We start from the raw sequence: 16,928 nt of genomic DNA, 5'->3' as shown, positions 1-16,928 counted from the left end.
GCGCACTCACCGAGCCTCACCGGAGGCCAAAATGGTCCAAGCGCCATCTTCTCCAAGAAGCTTGGAGACTTTTTTGTCGTGTCGCGGCGTCAAAACACGGGTAGATCGCGTGAAATTAACTTTGTAGCCACTGTCGCATTCAATCAAAGGGCTTTATTTTCGCCCTTAGTATGTCATTGATCCGTTCAGCAAGCGGCCCAGCAGGTGGTTTAAGCATCAACACTGGTGCTGCTAACGCCTTGTAAGCTCCACACTCTAACAAAACAATCATTCACCATCATATCCACCCAACCCAACCTCACTCAGCCCGTTACCTTCATCTCGTCTGCAACCTCGTCGACCTCTTCTTGCTAACCGGCGCACTCCATTCTACAGCGGAACTGCCGCTTCTAAGCCCTCTGCTGCTGGTAGTCTCTTCGGTTCTTCTACCACCTCTACGCCCACCGCCAACACAACAACAGCGCCAGGCGCAACGGGCACCATGTCTCTCTTTGGCAACGCTGCGCAAAAGCCTGCAACAGGCAATCTGTTTGGACAGTCGACGACAGCGACAACAACTACGCCCGCAGCTGGCGGTGGTCTCTTTGGCGCTGCCGGCGCAACAAACACTCAACAGACGCAGGGCACAGGTACTGGGCTCTTTGGCAACACTGCCACCAACAACACCCAACAACAAGGTCAGCAGCAGACTGGAACTGGTCTGTTTGGTCAGAAGCCACAAATCTCAGGAGCTCACTGGGGAAATTTAGGAAACACTGCGCAACCTACAACAACCGGCACCAGCCTCTTCGGGCAATCTACCCAAAATCAAACTCAGCAGCCTCAACAAACAGGCACAGGTCTGTTCGGCCAATCTACAGCAACAAATACACAGAGCAACACAGGAGGGCTTTTCGGACAATCTCAAGCAAAGCCCGCTACAGGTACTACTCTGTTGTAAGTTACTTGGAGCTCCTTGTCATGACAGTCACTAATTTTCAGCAGTGGTCAAACACAGCCTCAGCAGAACAACACCTTAGGTCAATCCACAAACCAAGTCTCGGCCGTTCAAATCAACTACGACAGCATCCGCCCACGTACCCGCTTCGATGACCTCGCTAAGCCCGTACAAGATGAAATTGCGTTGCTGGACCTGGGCATCCAACGAGTTATCAAGATGAGAGACGAGATTGGCGAGTTCATGCCCCAGCACGAGAAGGATATTGAGCAACTGGGCTTAGACGTAAAGTTTGTCGAGTCAAAGTTCCGAACGGTTCAAGTTGCCCTCAACAACGATATCCAGACCGTCAAAGCTCTCCAGGATCAAACCCGAAAGAACGCCGCTGATGCCCGACTATGCTTCCGAGGCGCCGACAACCTTAAACTCCCGACACACTATCACCAAACAGGTCTTTTCGCCAGTCAGGCTCCAGCTGCTGATTCCGGGGGCGCAGATGCTGCGTCGACACATGCAGACGCCCAAGATCTGATCACCTACTTCAACCGTATTTGTGACGATATTGAAAAGTACAAGGCTCGCCTCGATGAGTACCGCGGTGATATTGAGCGAGATATGCCTGGTGTTGAGAATGGCCTTTATGAGCAAATTCGAGCACTACGCGACCGTAGCGCAGGCAGCGTAGTCGTCCAGGATCAACTGAACGAGGTTTTATTGGCACTCAGGGATACGGGAAGCGCGATTGTTGCCCAGGCTGGACAGATTGCCGACACCCGAGAAAGGCTATCGCGCCTCCAGGCCGGGATTGTGGACAGTGGAGTTTACGCTATGGGCATGAATGCGTAGAAGACGACGGCATAAATGATAAGGAGAGGGACGCGCTGCGGTAATATCAACCTGTTGGACATTGCAAGAGTCCATTTCATGTTTGAAGACAAAGGGCCAAAGAAGCATTATTTGGGCGACGCGTAGGATACGGTGTTGTCAACTGTAGCAGGAGATTTAGTGAGGATACAACCTTACGACATGTATGAATATTACTTGACAAAAGAAAAAGCTGCTAACACTGTTGAGAATCGGGGAGGGGGGGTTAAAGAACATCTGAAAATACCCAAAAATCTCATGGTTTGAGCTTCACTGGGATACAAGACCAACATCGCGAGGTTGATCCAAATCTGTCAAGTTCATTATCTGCCACGACCACGAAGATGGCGGGCTTGGGTATCAAACCAATGGTGTGCCGTGATATATATATATATACAAATGATCGCTGCGCCTTCTCCAAAATACTCTTTTTTGTTATCCTTATGAAAACACTCAGTGACCAACTAGTAAGTCCCTTCTCCATCGCCGCCATCATCGCCATAGTCGTCAAACTCGTCACCACCGTCAAAGTAATTCTCAGCGTCATAATCACCCGCATCTTCGTCGTCGTAAACTTCATCCTGCTCTTCCTCTTCCATGCCTTCTTCGTCCTCAAGATCGCCTGCTTCGTCGCCCTCTTCTTCCTTGAGCGCCTGTAACCGTTCAAGGAGATTGCGGCCCTGCATCTCATCTTCACCATCGCCTCCCATGCCAAAAGCTTCCTCTGCACTAGGAAGTGCGCTAACGCTGCTGAGCTCCAACTTCCGGCGCTTGAAACCGCCTGGAAGGCCACCGTCGTTGGCAGATGCAGCGTCGATGGTTTCGTAGAGTTCCATGGGGAAGAGCTCGCGACATACTGGACGGTTGGACCAATCTGGAAGAGCACGTTCCTCGCGAACGAACTTATGGGAGTAGGTAGGCACGGCGGTAAAGGGGTCTAAAGAGGCCTTGCTCTTGATGCCGAAGCGGGCATTCTTCTGTGCCTGGCCGTAGTGTTTGCGGGGTGCTGTTGGATCATTGAGAGCTGTGCGCTTGGATGTGTATAGAGGAGAGGCGTGGACTTGATGCCGTAGTAGAAGATAGTGTTGTACGGCTGCTTTTTCGTGCGAGGCGAGTTCTCGGGGAGTAGGGACGAGGTATGGCTATTTGTAAGTCAGCGATGTGTCACTATGAGTCACAATTCTTCTTGCGCTTTGAGATAGAGCACAGAAGACAAGAACATACGGGAAATAGCTCAGATGGTCGCGCATCAGGTTCATCGCCTGTATCCCAGGGCACATTAGGCCTTCCACCTCTGCCGCCGCCGCGTCCACCACGGCCACCTCCTCGACCACCTCGAGACATTGGAGTGCTCGCGTCGAATGTGGTGGTTCTATCGTGGTTTTAGAGCCAATTCGAAGACCGAGGGGATATTTATATGGCGGGTCGAGTAAGGCTGATTGTGATTGTAGCTATAGAGCTGACGTTACTATTCGCGATTGAGGTTTGACGCAGAATGATTTTTTGCGGGGTGTACCATAGTAAGTTCTGCTGAATGCGCCGGACAGAAAAAAGAGAGGGCGGAATTTACTCCGCCATGACGATGCCCCGCTGAGCAGGCGTTGTAGTTGACGAGTATGACTGCATTTTATTCTACAGAAGCATCAATGTTAGACGATGGAAAAATAACTGAATTTTCAGTACATTGAATGCTTGTACCTAAATTTGCAGTCACAGAAATTCTAGATGCATCTCTCAACGGTCGATATGTTACGTGGTGTTCCCTTCAGGCTCCCTAGACTACGTACCCCTCCGTGAACTTGCAGCTTACATCCACTGCAATCATCTACACGGACATTAGCTACAACCACAATCCACACCTTGCGAACCTCCTGGTGTATTCATCGACATCATATAAAGAAAACATGTCTGAGAGAGTCGTGCCCCAGAATAGCGATGGCGCTCCTGTCACTGGCCTGGCAGAATTACTCTCCCATCTCACTGAACTTCATGAGCCAGGAAATGAATCGGCACCACTGAACAACAAGCTCTTTGACGATGTTGAGCTCCAACTCACACGTAAATAATCATCAACCACTGAGGAATTCTAGGCGCTGACTGACTACAGCTTCAAACATCCCTATCATTCAGCCAACTCTACTCCCTCCGCTCATGTCTCTCCTAAAGACCACCACTCAAGATCCTATAAGCCTCAGCGTCGTCTTCTCCCTGACCACCAAGCTTCTTTCTCCCTTCTCTTTCACGCAGTGCCTATCACTCGGCGGTGCCGAATCTCTTGTTTCTGCTCTCCAATCACCGCTTCCTGGCGCAAATTTACTCGCTCTCAACATCATTCAGAAGGCCGCCAGCAGTCCTGCAGAGGTTGATTCCCTGGCTTCGTTGCCCGAGGTCGTCGAGGAGCTCCTTCGGATATGGCTGAGCTCTCCGGATGCAGATGTCGGTGGGCGATCTACCAGAGTACTGGGCAGTTTGCTAGAGACAGATTGCGACATCATTCCTGACACGACCATGTCGAACGGCGTGAATGGTGCCAGCCCAGCAGAAACACAGCTCATCAAGCGCCGTATTCCTGGCCACGCCAGTCTCTGGCGTTTAGTCATCTGGGATCGCCATTACCTCGAACTCATTGTCTCACTATGCCGTCCTGCGATCATCAACCGTCAAGCAACCTTTGCGCAAGATCGCCTTCTTCGACTCATTCCCCGTCTTACAGCTCTTCACCCCCGCGCCATGGCCATATCCCCATTCCCAGACCTGTTCCCTCTTCCTGAGTACGCCGATGAGTCCATCGGGCATGGACTACTTCAATGGGCAGCGCTGAGCATGGTGGACACAAGCGACGTGCTCATGCATCAAACTCTCATCGTTTTTTACGAGTCATTCGTGAGCATCATGAGAATTGCAGGAGACTCGGCGGATAAGGATGCTATTGTGCGAAATGTTGTCAAGGCGGCGACTTCACAAGATCAGGAACTCAAGCAGGCGTTGAGAACGCTTCCAGATCGGACCATACAGGAGGAGGCAGAACCATTGGCTAGGTACATCAGTCGAATCCTCGACTAGGCGCATATGATCTCGACGGAGTTTAGGAACGAAGAAAGAAAGAACATGGAACTAAGGAGGCGCCAGTTGTTCTACCCAAGTGCTTTAGATCAGCATATCAATAAAAAGATATCAAATTTTTATCTCCTCATACTTTTAGGAGAGATGCTATGCAGGAGTGGGCAATGAAACATCACAGGCTACGCCCACAATCAAATAAAGACCAGCACTGATGGGATGTATATGAATACATACATGTATATTATCACATCCCGATACAATTCATAATACAAATTCCCAGGCCAGCCTATCGCCGTATGGGATAGCCTGGGGTATCTAGAACAACGTCATGAAAACCAACATTCTCTGATAATCCATCCAACGCCCTGCTTCTCCTCACCGTCAACAACCGTGGAAGACGCCCATCCTAAAGCATTCTCCTTGCGTCCGCCTCTCGGTCGCCGACCGGTTCTGCCGTAGCTCTGCTGGCTTCGCTGTCTCGCCGTTGTCCCGCTTGTGTCATGCCCTCGATACCCAGGCCAACCTCTCCAACTCGTCGCAGGACCAGAAGGAGAGACGATCGTAAGTCTGCGGTAAGGTCCTTGGTGAGAAGTTCAACCGCAAGAGGATAGAAATCGGGGATGTGTTTCTTGAACGCATCCTCAGGGAATGTGACAAAGCCTTCTAGAACATCGACAACAACGGGCCGCCATGCAACGATATTGCGATGCTGGCTCTCCTCTTCAAGAGTAGTGTAGCCGTGAACAATATCCTTGCAAAGGGGCACTAACGCGTCCTCCACAGCAGGCCGGCTCTCCAGTCGCTCAGGTGCATTGTCCGCAAACATACGGAACAGGATAGAAATGTAAGTGGCTGCCGAGCCACTCTCCTGCTTCAGAAGGTTGGGAGGCTGCTTCATGAAACCCTCACGCCAGAGTCGCATGCGCAATTCCTTGTCCTCGTTAAAGCGGCGGGCAAACTGGAAAGACCGCTTAAGTAAAGACATGAGTCGAAGAAGCTCTGCGGAGGGAATATGTGCGTAGACAGTGTCGTTGCTGAACAACTCATTGACCGTCTCGATCATCAAGAGCTGCAAGACACAACGAGATATTATTCGGTTGAAAAATCGTCTTCGAGCCGCTGTAACTACTACAGGTTGTTGCTGAAGGTTGGAAGATGGTTTAAACTCTTCAAGGGCGACGTGGGGGGCGTCAGCCGTTGGTGTCTGGAGCTCATCTTCAGCTGACGGGGGTGGAACAGTGTGATCATCTTCCAACTCCTCTTTGCCATTAATTTTGAGAGATGTCTCATCCATAGGCGTGGTTCCCGAGGCAGTTGACGAGAACTCAAGGCCATTTGGTGGCGGTGATATGGAAGCCGTGTTGTTGATTGCAGTGGCAGTGAAGAGTTGGTACGCGGTAGTTCGCTCAAAGAGCTCAACGAAAGCACCAACAAGCTTATTCCAATGTTCGGGCTTGAACTTGGTCACATTCTTGAGGATTAGCTGTTGAAGGCAATTGCTTCCGATTCGCGAAATTGTGTCATTCTCCTGACAGATACAAAGCGCCAGAAGCTCCAGGAATCTGTCCAACATGTATTCCAGGGCATCGAAGTAATGTGTGAAGAGAGTGATCATGTTCCGCAAAGCCTGAATCATAGTGGTCGATAGCCATACTGACAATTCCTCGTGGCTGAGGACGTTAGACATCTCTGGCCGAGACCTCAACACCATGAAAATAGGATAGAGTTGTTGACGCCACAGGATATCCCAGAACTCTGATGGGAAAGTGCCGCCGTACTTGAGCAGGGTCTCGAAGAAATACTCCAAAGCGTTTGATCGGACCTCCAAGTCTTCTCCAGTCATGAGAACGTCATGGAAGGCGAAGAGAACGGGGAACCAGTAACCCTCCTCAACAGATGTGTTTGATCGGGATCGCTTTTCAGAATTCTGCATGGCTCCATCTGGAGGTGGGATATTGTTGTATTTTTGCGACAATGGACATTCGGGTGTCTTGAGCATAGTAGGAATCAGAGATTTCAATAGTTCCAACGCTGCCAAGCTCTTCTTCTGAAACTTGAGGTTCTTGGAGAACTCCGTCAAGCATACGATCAGATCAGTGAAGGCGCCCTGGGAAATAACGACTCCAAACTTGGTCTTGTACACCTGGTTGACGTTTTCGTAGGCCAAATTGACAATGCTCTCGTGAGGATCACGAGCAGCAACTGTGAAAACACCAAACATGGTCCTCCAACCTGATCGGATATTATCTCCACGGGCCTGGATCATTTGTATCAGACATCTGAGAACCATATCTTTGACAGTCACATTATGTGAGTTGGCAAGGACATGCTCAAAAGGCTTCAGGAAATCTTTCTGGAATTTGAAACCAGCCAGTTCTTCAATCTCCATAAATCGCATTGACAGCTGACGTAGAGAATCGAGAGCGAAGAACACAATGTTCATGTTATTGTGGCATCCAACACGGTTGAAGTGCTCACCAAAAACTTCCCAAATGTTGCTCCATTCGAATCTTACACGGTTCATGTTGTAATAGCTGATTTCGACAATCTTTTGCAAGCTGTATGTACGAGGTGAGTCGTTGGAACCAGACACCTTGATCTCATCCCAACTGACTTCTGTCAAAGCCCTGGCAAAGTAAACCATGGACTCGCCGGTAAGAGTTGCTGTATTGGTGAAGATGCGGTCGACGCTGCGTATCACCTCATCTGACCGACTCTCTAGGGCAATCTCGGTGGAGAAGCCCTTAGATGCAGTTCCTGCTCTGGCCCGCGTTGCTTTCTTGGAATTTGAGGAAGATCGAGAATCAGAGGTTTCTGATCTTTGTGGTGGCAGAAAGCGAGCTTTGGACACATCAGGCACAGCACTCTCGTCGACTCCACCCGAGATGAGTTGAAGTCGATCGAGTTGACTGATACACATCAAGATGTCCTTCCATGACTCACGAAGAACGTTGCCCTCAGTCTGTCCCAGCTCGAGAACGACCTTGAGTGCCTCAATATTCTTGGCCAACATTTCCTGTGGGTTGTTCAAGTTCGTTGTGTTTTTCAAGGCCGACATGAAAGCCTCTCTGGGTGTGGACAGATCAAAGAGGCAGGCAATTTGAGTGGCAAGCTTCATACCCTCTAGGCACAGCTTGTTGACTTCGAGATTGTGAGACTTCTGAATCTGGCTTGAGAGTGTAGAGAAGATCGACATCCAGGTGACGTTAAACATTGGGCTGACATGTTTGAACGACGTTGCAAGTATGTACTTTGTGCCGGCTTTGCGGCGTTGGCTCTTGAACAGGTCCTTGAAGAGCTGCTCAGAACGCAGAGCAATTTCCTCGGATTGTTGCATATAGGCCTCACGCTGCAAATCACGGCCCACGTTAGAGAGAGCTTGGCCAAGGCCAGCAGCAATACCGGTTGATGGGGCGGGGGTATTGCCAGCCGCTGCGGCAGCATCACGTTCACTCTTCAGGACGATCTCGTTGGCGGCGATTTCGTCGTAGATGCCGAGGAGATATTCATCGGGTAAATCAGCATTGTCGTTAATACCGCGGTTGTTCTTGATAAATTCCTCCTTGCTCATGCGCTTGGCGATCTTGACGCTATGCAAATCAGTGTTGAGCAAGATGACTGAATAGGCCAGCACGTATGCGGTGTCTGCATTGGCAAAGGCATTTGGGTTTCCGAGAACGTAACGTTCCGCAAATTTCAGCATGAATCGATCGATCTTCTGAGCTTCACCAGGCAGGCGGAAGGACTGGAGGAATTGGCGCAAAGAATCAACAAATCTTCTCTTGGCAAACTCCATGGTGTCGACAAATGCGTGCATGATGTCAATGTTCTTTTGGTCACCTTCACCCAAGTACTCGCCGATTTGGGCCTTATCGAGCTTGTCCTCCTTTATCAAAAACTCGGCAATATCCTTTGGGCTGTCGCTTGGGATGAAGCCATCACGCAGAAGCATCTGAATACCCTTCTTCGGCTTGAAATTAAATTGGTTAATTCCTTTCATCAGCGCCGTCTTCCTTGCTTTTTCCTTCTCCAATTGATCCGGGTCATCCTCCAATATAGGGGTTGATGGTGGTAGAGGAGTTTCGACACGAGAGATGCTGTCATTGATGCTTGGATCAATTGACGGTCGAAGGTCGAGAGAAGCCTTGGGGTCGTGGTTTTCAGAACGTGGAGGCTCTGGATCACCTCGTATAGGTGCCGACCAGTTCACCATAGATCGTAAAGTCTCAACTAAAGCTTCGATAGATAGGCGCTTGATTGCATACTCTTTAGGATAGTCAGGTTCGGTTTCCTGATGAGGAGCAATATGAGCAACGGTCAGAGGGGGCGGGAGTGTTGCCTTGAGCTGCCACTCGCTCGCAGGCGTTGTCTTCAGTCGCATCTCTTCATAGACTTGTTCGTTGATTGTAGTAATAGTAAGCGGAGTGGTGGAGAACTTTGATAGGTCTTCGATGATGGTTTGGTAAATATTATCAACTGTCTGGTCACAGTCGTAATTAAGGTAAATTTCAACAAGCGCCTTAGGATCAGCGCATAATCTGTTCAGAATTGTAACAAACTGCAGCTTTTGAGAAAGAGGCGCAGTCCTTCGTGCAAGCAGTGCTAGGTAGATTTCATTCAAAAACACCTCGATTTCTTTCTGTCATCCGTGTAAGTTATCTCATCTTTTATGCGATGTGTCAGTCTTACCTTGAAGTCGGCGCGCATATATTTGATCATCAGCCAGAAGATTTCGCTGCTAACATTGAATATTCGGTCCACAGAGCTGGCACCGTTGCGGGTGATACTTAGACAAAGATAGAACTTGATAGCCTGAAGAAAACTCGTAGGCTCGCCGCTTTTTGAATTCTTGATAGTACAAAAGGGAGAGGTGAAAACTGCAATGTTGTTGTTAAGAAGGGTGTGAATAAGGTGAAGAGAAATGAGTTTGGAGCGCATTGGCTGGCCACGGACGTCGTATAGCTGGTCGGGTGGCAGAACCTTGGTTGACAGGTTGCAAAAAGAGCGAAAGACGAGGTAAGCATCACGGATGTAGACCTCGTCCTCAGCATCCAACACTTCACCATCTTCCGGAGGTGAAGACTCCTGGCCAGCCTGGTCAGAGACCGGGGTGCCTGTTTCCTTGCGCTCGGGTTGAAGTCTCGTTACCATGGTAGGACCGTCGCCTAGGTTCGAGTCGTCAAAGCTCTTGCGATGCTCGAGATCTTTCAATGTAAGTTTGGCGCCACTCTCGGGAGGTTCGGCCGATGCATTCACAGCTTCGGAGTGCTCAGCTGGGGATTCGTCGCGGTCGTTATTGTCATTGGCACCGTTGGGGGTATCGGCCTGGTCGAACGTGGCATTGCTGGCTCCATGCTTGAGATGCTCCAGGTTCAGGCGAGCCTCCTTCATGTGTAATCTCGTCTTGACTCGTTCAAAAACGGTACCGACCATCTGGGTCAAGGTCCCCTGAGCAACCTGCTGGTTGGCCGTGCTCCGCGACAACAAAAAGACATTATACACTTGACGCACGGCCTTGAGCAGACCAGCGCCATGAACGACAATTTTGTCATTGAGAACGGCGGCAAGTAAGGACTTGACAATCTGAAGCTGTATCTCAACAGCAGTCGTTTCGCCTTGGAAACAATTACATATCGTATCAATCGCTCGCTCAATCAGGGGAGGGACAGGTTCGGCACCCTCCTCGGTTCCCTCGGGGGGGTTACTTGGAACGGAAAAGTACGAGTATGAGATGAGCTTGCCGATGCAATCGAGTGCGGTCGTAGTAAGCTGTACATTCGTAGAGCGTGAAGCTAGTTGTAGAGGAGCGAAAACGATCTCGGGATCAGGAAGCTGGTCCTGTTCTTTGATGGCATCAAGTGCTTTGGTAGTAGAGTCGGCCAGTTGTTTGTTGCGCTGAGCATCCTTGGACGAGGCAATGGCCTCAAGTGAGGACACTACAAATTTGAGGGAGCTCATGGGGGAGCGCAAAAAGGGCCAGTGGCCATTCGCTTAGGGTACAGAGAGAGTCGAGAAGATCGAAGTCGAATCAGAGAGGTTGTAAAGTTGACGTCGCTCCCAGGGCAATTAAAGAAAGGAGACGTGGGCGCTGCGGGAGAGGGAGCTAAGTTCATGTGCCTCCAACGTAACGTTTAAAGTCTCGGCGCAGCCTACAGATTGAACTGTATGGCAAAGGTCAACTGCAGCTGTATGTATACAGATTGGACAGAAGCCAACCAAAATGATGGGAGAGAGAAAAATAGCCCGCGCCTTGGTGTTGTTGTCAGCTTCCGACCTTCTTAAAGCTATTACACTGTAACAAGTACAGTACCAGGGGTACGAAGTCAAAGTGGACAGCGTTTCCAGAGGCTCCGCTTCCCGAAAATGAGCTCTAACTACGGGACCCCTAGCCCAGGGAAGGCCTCGTAAGCTGCCCGCCAATTAGCGGCCAAGAATGGATATAGTGTCTTCTCAGACAAGGTACCGTACCAGTACAACTTTCTAAGTAAGTCATCTGGACAGCCACTTGTGGCTAAGTATATGTCTACCTACCCTTAACCTGCAGGAAAAGGATTCACGGAGACAAATGTAGAACTATTTTTGCTGTGCTGCCTAGATCTATCAGCAGAGATATCGATAGGGCTTACTTAAATGAACAATCGTAGAACTTCTCTCACGGAAGACTGATTCAATTATATTTTTATTTCCGTTTAAGGCATATGCCAACAGTCGAATACAGCTTAGTCAAAGTCTGCCGGTGTATATGAGCCAACATCATCAGAGACATTCCTTAGTGAGCAAGAAAACTTCGGCATTTAACAAGTGTGCCAAAAATAAGCACCCTAAAGGCCTCCTAAGTGGCTATTAAATTTGCTTAAGTCTATCCTAAGCTTACCTAAGCTTTTTGTCACGCAAGTTCTCATGCCTTCCCCAGACCTAACTCTGAGAAGTCTCTGAATACAAGTCAGCAAAATGGAACAGAAACTGCCCTATCCGTCTCAAATGCTCGATTCGGCAAAGAGGCACTTGACTCTGCTCGACACCACCATACATGAAGTCAAGCAATTCATCCAAGCTCTGCAGTTGAGCTCTAGGTCTACATCTGGCTTACCAACTTTCTTACGCACATTGGAACGGGAAAATGTAACATTATGCAACCTCGTCACTGAATTATCAGTCTCAAGTACAAATCTTGATGATTTGCAGCTCACAAAGCGAGAACAGAAGCTTGATGCGAGTGCCACTACAACGACGCAGAGCATCGCTCAGTGGAACCGTCTTAAGAAAAGCCATAGCTTCGTTGCTATAAACCAGTCCTTCCAGGGCTCGTCAAAGGATTTGCGAAAACGGGAGATCCAAAAGCGACAGGTCTCAGGGCAGGAGAAACACAATCTGCACCGACTTCTAAAAGAACAAGCTCGAGTTGAGGTCGATGTTGTTCAAGAAGGACGAGAATGGATTGCTGCTAAAGCCATCTCTCGTGATAGACTCGCTCGCCAGTTGAACGATAGCGGCTGGGGCTGGGGTGACCATGAACTCGGTGATGAAGTCGACCGGGATGAGTGGGAGGATACCCCTTTGGCCAAATACGTACAACGGCTAGTAAATGCTGCAAGAATGAACCGTCATGAATACAGATTCCCTCAAATACGTCTGGTTCTGACTGGTCTTAGTCGAGGTGAAAGGGAGCTTGACATAGTCCTTGATCAACTAGAACACATTGATCCACTTGTCAAAGTCATCATCGAAGATCAGGATAGTGACTTTGTCGCAGCATCCCCTCCTCCGCTTGACGAAGCTATTGACAATATGGTTGGCAATGAGCTTGCATCGCTCACATCCACCATCAACCTCGATCACACCATCCTCATCGATCTTATTTCCGACTTGACTCACCTCAGATTTGAACCCCAACCGTGGCAGTCGCGTACGACGCGTGCCCAGATAGACGAAGAGAACGCTCATGAAGGGGGTCTCATGTCTCGTGTGTTGTACCCGGTGTTAGCAGGTCGCAAGCTCGTATGTACTCGTGAAGCAGCGGATCATTTTCACGATGTACTACGAACTGTTGGCACCGAGACTGAACGCGAGCGAGGGAGGTTGTTGGTTCCTTGGGGTGACGATTTGAAACAAATATCTTCGGACCTTACGCGGCAGCGTTTTCAGCAACTCACCATTTACCCCTTACCACCTGATGTTCAGATACCAGTTTCTGTAATCGATGAAGCATGGGATATGAAAGCTATTGATTGTGGTATTTCCAACGGGAGCCTTCCTCAGGTCGCCCAGGATGTGGCTTTGAGTAGCGGCTTCAAGAGCTCCAAGCTGTCTATCTTCATGTACGGTTGGGCGGCTGACCTCACTACTGTTACGAGCAACAAGGAGGTCCGAGGGCAAATCCGAACTTGGGTGGAGGCGCATCGCACGAGCGATGAAGAAACTGGGCCCCAGATATTTCGATTAGAAGTGACGAGGAACCTATTAGCCAAAGCTGCAAAGCCCAGAGAGGGATGGCAAGAGAAGGATGAGGCTGATGGTAATGATGATGAATCATGATGCGTGGACTATGCGTATCCTATAGAGAAATGTTTAAGGCGTAGACAGGTAGACTAATACATTAACTCGCAAGACTGGGTATGAATCAATATCCAAATCTTGATTGATAAGATAAGTCCGATGTTGTAGTCATTGCACTAAGGAGTTGACGTCTTAAATCCTCAATGTCCACGTATGTCCGAGCATTATATAGTAATCGGACCAACCCTCAACCGAATCTTACTCCGACAGTCTAGAATCATTTAAGATTTACACTCATAATCAGCAGGAATCGCCTGCTTCTGCATCAGCAACTGCTGGGGGATCTTTGCCATTTCCCTATAGGGTTAGCTTACATCACTGTCACTTATAGAATCTCGGTCTTTTGGCTCGGTCTTTTGCATCTCCACTGACTGATACTGCCCATACCCCCAGCCATGGTATCACAGACATATACTTCGAATTATAACTTTTTTCCAGACTGTTCGCATTGTTGAATTTGCCGTGTCTCGCTGTTTTTTTTTCTTGGCCGAGTTCTCTGAGCTCAATCCATCAAGTATGCCCGGCAATTCACCCCCAATCACACTCTCAACCCCCAGCTTCTTCTTTAATAGTCCGCTGGATGTAAGTCAGGAGATCCTTACAGAAGCGACAGACCTGCAGGACACTTGCTTTGATCTACCGGCCGAGACAGCAACTGCCGGTGGTGGAACCGTGTCTTCGGCCGCTAAGACGGAGAAGAAGCGGCGCCGGCCGGCCCTCTCGTGTGAGCAATGCCGGCGCCGCAAGATTCGATGTGATCGTAGTCTACCTTGTGTGAACTGCGTCAAATCTAAGATATCGCCTTGCACTTATGCCCCAACTCACATACCGGCTTCACGTGCCAAGAAAGGCACAGGTCATGCTGGTGCTTCAGACTCAAACTCCCAGGTGCCGGCCAGGTCGGCCCCAGCCATTGGGTCTACCCAGAGACAGTCTCCATCAAATTCATCTGCAAGACGAACGTCTTCTAGCATTCCAAGCTCAACAGTAGGATCCAACTCCGATGCCTCCACGGTTGATGCCCTGGCTGCGAGAGTCAAGGAGCTGGAGCAGAAGCTAGCCGAGTCTTGTTACATCACGCAACCAGCAGAAGACAAGTTTATACAGCCTGACGACCAGGAAGCGGAGTCGGCTCCTATGAAGGGGACTGTATCTAAGACGAGGTTCTTCGGTCAAAGCCACTGGATGAATGGCATTCACATGGTCAGTAGTCCATTTCACGAAACAGAATCTTCCTAACTAAATCTCATAGTTTCCCGGTGTTTTTGATTTGCTCAAAGAGGCAGAGTCTCGCAAGAATCAACACCACGGTGGTTTTGTCAAATGCAAAGCTCTGGGCCGCACTATCAAAGCAAATCGTTCCAAACCTGTGTCGACTGACAAGTTGGGCGAAAATATTCCTGAGCGTGGCCTTGCTGATCAGCTTGTTAATGCCTATTTTGACACCTTCGAGGGCGTGGTTCGGATTCTTCATCGTCCAACCTTCATGTCAGAGTATGAGCGCTACTGGCAGAATCCTGAAGCCTCCAGTCAGGTTTTCCTTATGCAGCTTCAGTTGTGCATGGCCATCGGAGCAACTCTACACGATGATGTCTTCAGCTTGCGTGCGACTTCGATGCACTGGGTCCATGAGGCTCAAATCTGGCTTATGATACCACCTGAGAAGAGCAGAATGACTATCGCTGGTATTCAGATCATGTGTATGCTGGTCATCGCCAAAGCATGTTGTGCGGTTGGCCAGGACCTTACTTGGGTTTCGGCAGGGAGTCTGGTCAGACAGGCTATGTACATGGGATTGCATCGGGACCCAAGGCATCTTGGTAACATGTCCGTTTACCGTTCCGAGATCCGTCGCCGCCTCTGGGCAACCATCCTCGAACTCAATCTACAATGCTCCTACGATGCTGGAGGCCCCCCTCTTCTCTCCTCGAAACACTACGATGCACGGCCCCCAGCAAATTTGAATGATGATCAACTCACAGACGAGCCAGACTCAGATAGAAAACCAACTGGCGATCCCGAGACTCTGACTGATATGTCAGTCCAGCTCGCTCTTCAAAAGTCCTTTGCTCTTCGCTTCATCATTATCAAGCATGTCAACGAATTTAGATCCAAGGATTCATACGCCGAGACACTCCGGCTGAACTCCGAACTCACAAAGGCATGCCGGACATTAACAGAGACACTTGCTGCTCTATCAGAAGCCCAGAGGCACCAGCCACGAACTATCTTTACCCACTTCCACAGTTCTCTTGTTCAAATGTTCACGTACCGCTGCTTCCTCTCTCTTCATCAACCGATGGTCGCCCGTTCCGCCCTGGATCCGACCTACTACTACTCTCGCAAAGTATCCCTCGATTCGTCTCTGAAGCTCGCGCAGATCACTGGCCTATCGACACCTCGCTACGGTACTTCTTCCCCTGGAGGCTCCCTGGACCCTGCAGTCAGTTTTAACCGCCTCATCACAAACGGAGCAGGTGTGTTTCGTGTGATTCCAACTCAAACGCTTTTCTCCGTTGCACTCGAGTTTATCAAGAAGTCAGAGGAGCAGAATGATAGCCTCGGCGGCGGCCCTGTCATGAACCTTTTTGAACTTCGCGCTGTTCTCCAAAGTGCGCAGACTTGGTTCGAGAGACGGATACGTGCTGGAGAGACGGGCGTAAAAGGATATTGCTTCGTTGTTGCGTCTCTCGCCCTCGCCGAGGCCCTTGAAATGGGACTATCGCAGGAAGACGTTGATCAAGTAGTCGTTGATACAGGAGTAAGTATGAGTATAAAAGCCTACGACTTGCTGAAAGAAGTTGCCGAGAGGGAAGGTTTATCGCTTGGTGAGCCTGAAGACGAAGAGGCTATACACATCGATGTGCCAGCGATTGATAGCGATGCCATGCAGGGCATTATGGAGATGCCCTTTGACTGGATGGTAATGGGTGGTGACCTTGGTCTAGATGGAATGGGAGCGTTCAACTGGGCTCGAGGTGGCATGGGTATGCCTCAGCAGTTTGACTCCGTCGATCCATCAGTTGTATCACAATTTTGAGACTGGCGTTGAGGGATCTGTAATGACTTGACGATGAAGGAAAATCTCACCTTATGTATTAATGTACCTGGGCACTTGACATGGCAGCCTCTCCTCTACTATATTTACTTGCCTTCTGACCATCAAACATGCCTCAAAGCCTCGCCAATTTCCATGCGGATCCTAGTAGGCTACTACAACATCTTGCCGGCTGGAACTTGGTCAAGATGACCCATGTCAGCAATTGCTTCGCACAGACCAAGCTATTGATCGCTTGAGGAGAGAATCGTATATTTAAGTTTTGTCGTGATATATGCAGTGTAGGCACAGTTTAAGTAGTCATATCTGGCGGTCGTAAAGCAGTCAACAGGAGGAAACATATAATGAGGGCATATGCAATAGATTCTTTGTCCAAAACACCCCCCAAGTTCGAAAAGATATAACATTATTAATCAATGGTCATTGTACACGGGCTTTTCCAGCCTCGTA

At 49.4% G+C, this 16,928-nt stretch overlaps 6 protein-coding genes across 6 annotated transcripts; 4 read left to right on the top strand and 2 right to left on the bottom strand.

Annotated features, from left to right (window-relative positions):
* The first annotated feature begins 93 nt into the window (after nt 1-93).
* Nucleotides 94-2,009, top strand: FOBCDRAFT_52645 (uncharacterized protein). The gene is made up of 3 exons (XM_031190156.3): nt 94-241; nt 376-936; nt 985-2,009. Exons 1-3 carry the CDS (start codon nt 171-173, stop codon nt 1,781-1,783), a joined length of 1,431 nt encoding a protein of 476 aa, XP_031034141.2. The 5' UTR covers nt 94-170; the 3' UTR covers nt 1,784-2,009.
* Nucleotides 2,010-2,091: 82 nt separating this feature from the next.
* FOBCDRAFT_52642 (DNA-directed RNA polymerase III, subunit Rpc31) lies at nt 2,092-3,312 on the bottom strand. Its single transcript, XM_031190155.3, has 2 exons — nt 3,026-3,312; nt 2,092-2,943 (listed from the first exon to the last, which is right to left on the bottom strand). Exons 1-2 carry the CDS (start codon nt 3,143-3,145, stop codon nt 2,266-2,268), a joined length of 798 nt encoding a protein of 265 aa, XP_031034140.2. The 5' UTR covers nt 3,146-3,312; the 3' UTR covers nt 2,092-2,265.
* Nucleotides 3,313-3,698: 386 nt separating this feature from the next.
* FOBCDRAFT_298528 (uncharacterized protein) lies at nt 3,699-4,956 on the top strand. The gene is made up of 2 exons (XM_031190154.3): nt 3,699-3,859; nt 3,909-4,956. Exons 1-2 carry the CDS (start codon nt 3,706-3,708, stop codon nt 4,862-4,864), a joined length of 1,110 nt encoding a protein of 369 aa, XP_031034139.2. The 5' UTR covers nt 3,699-3,705; the 3' UTR covers nt 4,865-4,956.
* Nucleotides 4,957-5,105: 149 nt separating this feature from the next.
* FOBCDRAFT_298524 (Arf family guanine nucleotide exchange factor SEC7) lies at nt 5,106-10,822 on the bottom strand (the record flags this gene model as incomplete). The annotated part of the gene is made up of 2 exons (XM_031190153.3): nt 5,106-9,503; nt 9,554-10,822. The coding sequence occupies 2 exons, from the start codon at nt 10,820-10,822 to the stop codon at nt 5,271-5,273; spliced, it is 5,502 nt and encodes a 1,833-aa protein (XP_031034138.2). The 3' UTR covers nt 5,106-5,270.
* Nucleotides 10,823-11,668: 846 nt separating this feature from the next.
* On the top strand, nt 11,669-13,533 carry FOBCDRAFT_231469 (uncharacterized protein). Its single transcript, XM_031190152.3, has one exon. It carries the CDS (start codon nt 11,816-11,818, stop codon nt 13,397-13,399), a length of 1,584 nt encoding a protein of 527 aa, XP_031034137.2. The 5' UTR covers nt 11,669-11,815; the 3' UTR covers nt 13,400-13,533.
* Nucleotides 13,534-13,779: 246 nt separating this feature from the next.
* Nucleotides 13,780-16,460, top strand: FOBCDRAFT_253022 (uncharacterized protein; the record flags this gene model as incomplete). Its single annotated transcript, XM_031190151.3, has 2 exons — nt 13,780-14,623; nt 14,673-16,460. The coding sequence occupies exons 1-2, from the start codon at nt 13,937-13,939 to the stop codon at nt 16,458-16,460; spliced, it is 2,475 nt and encodes an 824-aa protein (XP_031034136.2). The 5' UTR covers nt 13,780-13,936.
* Nucleotides 16,461-16,928: the final 468 nt, after the last annotated feature.

Source organism: Fusarium oxysporum, chromosome IX (genome assembly GCF_013085055.1).
Source record: "Fusarium oxysporum Fo47 chromosome IX, complete sequence".
NCBI classification, from domain to species: domain Eukaryota; kingdom Fungi; phylum Ascomycota; class Sordariomycetes; order Hypocreales; family Nectriaceae; genus Fusarium; species Fusarium oxysporum.
The sequence above is the reverse complement of the archived record's forward strand: the minus strand, read 5'-3'. Positions and strand labels throughout refer to the sequence as shown.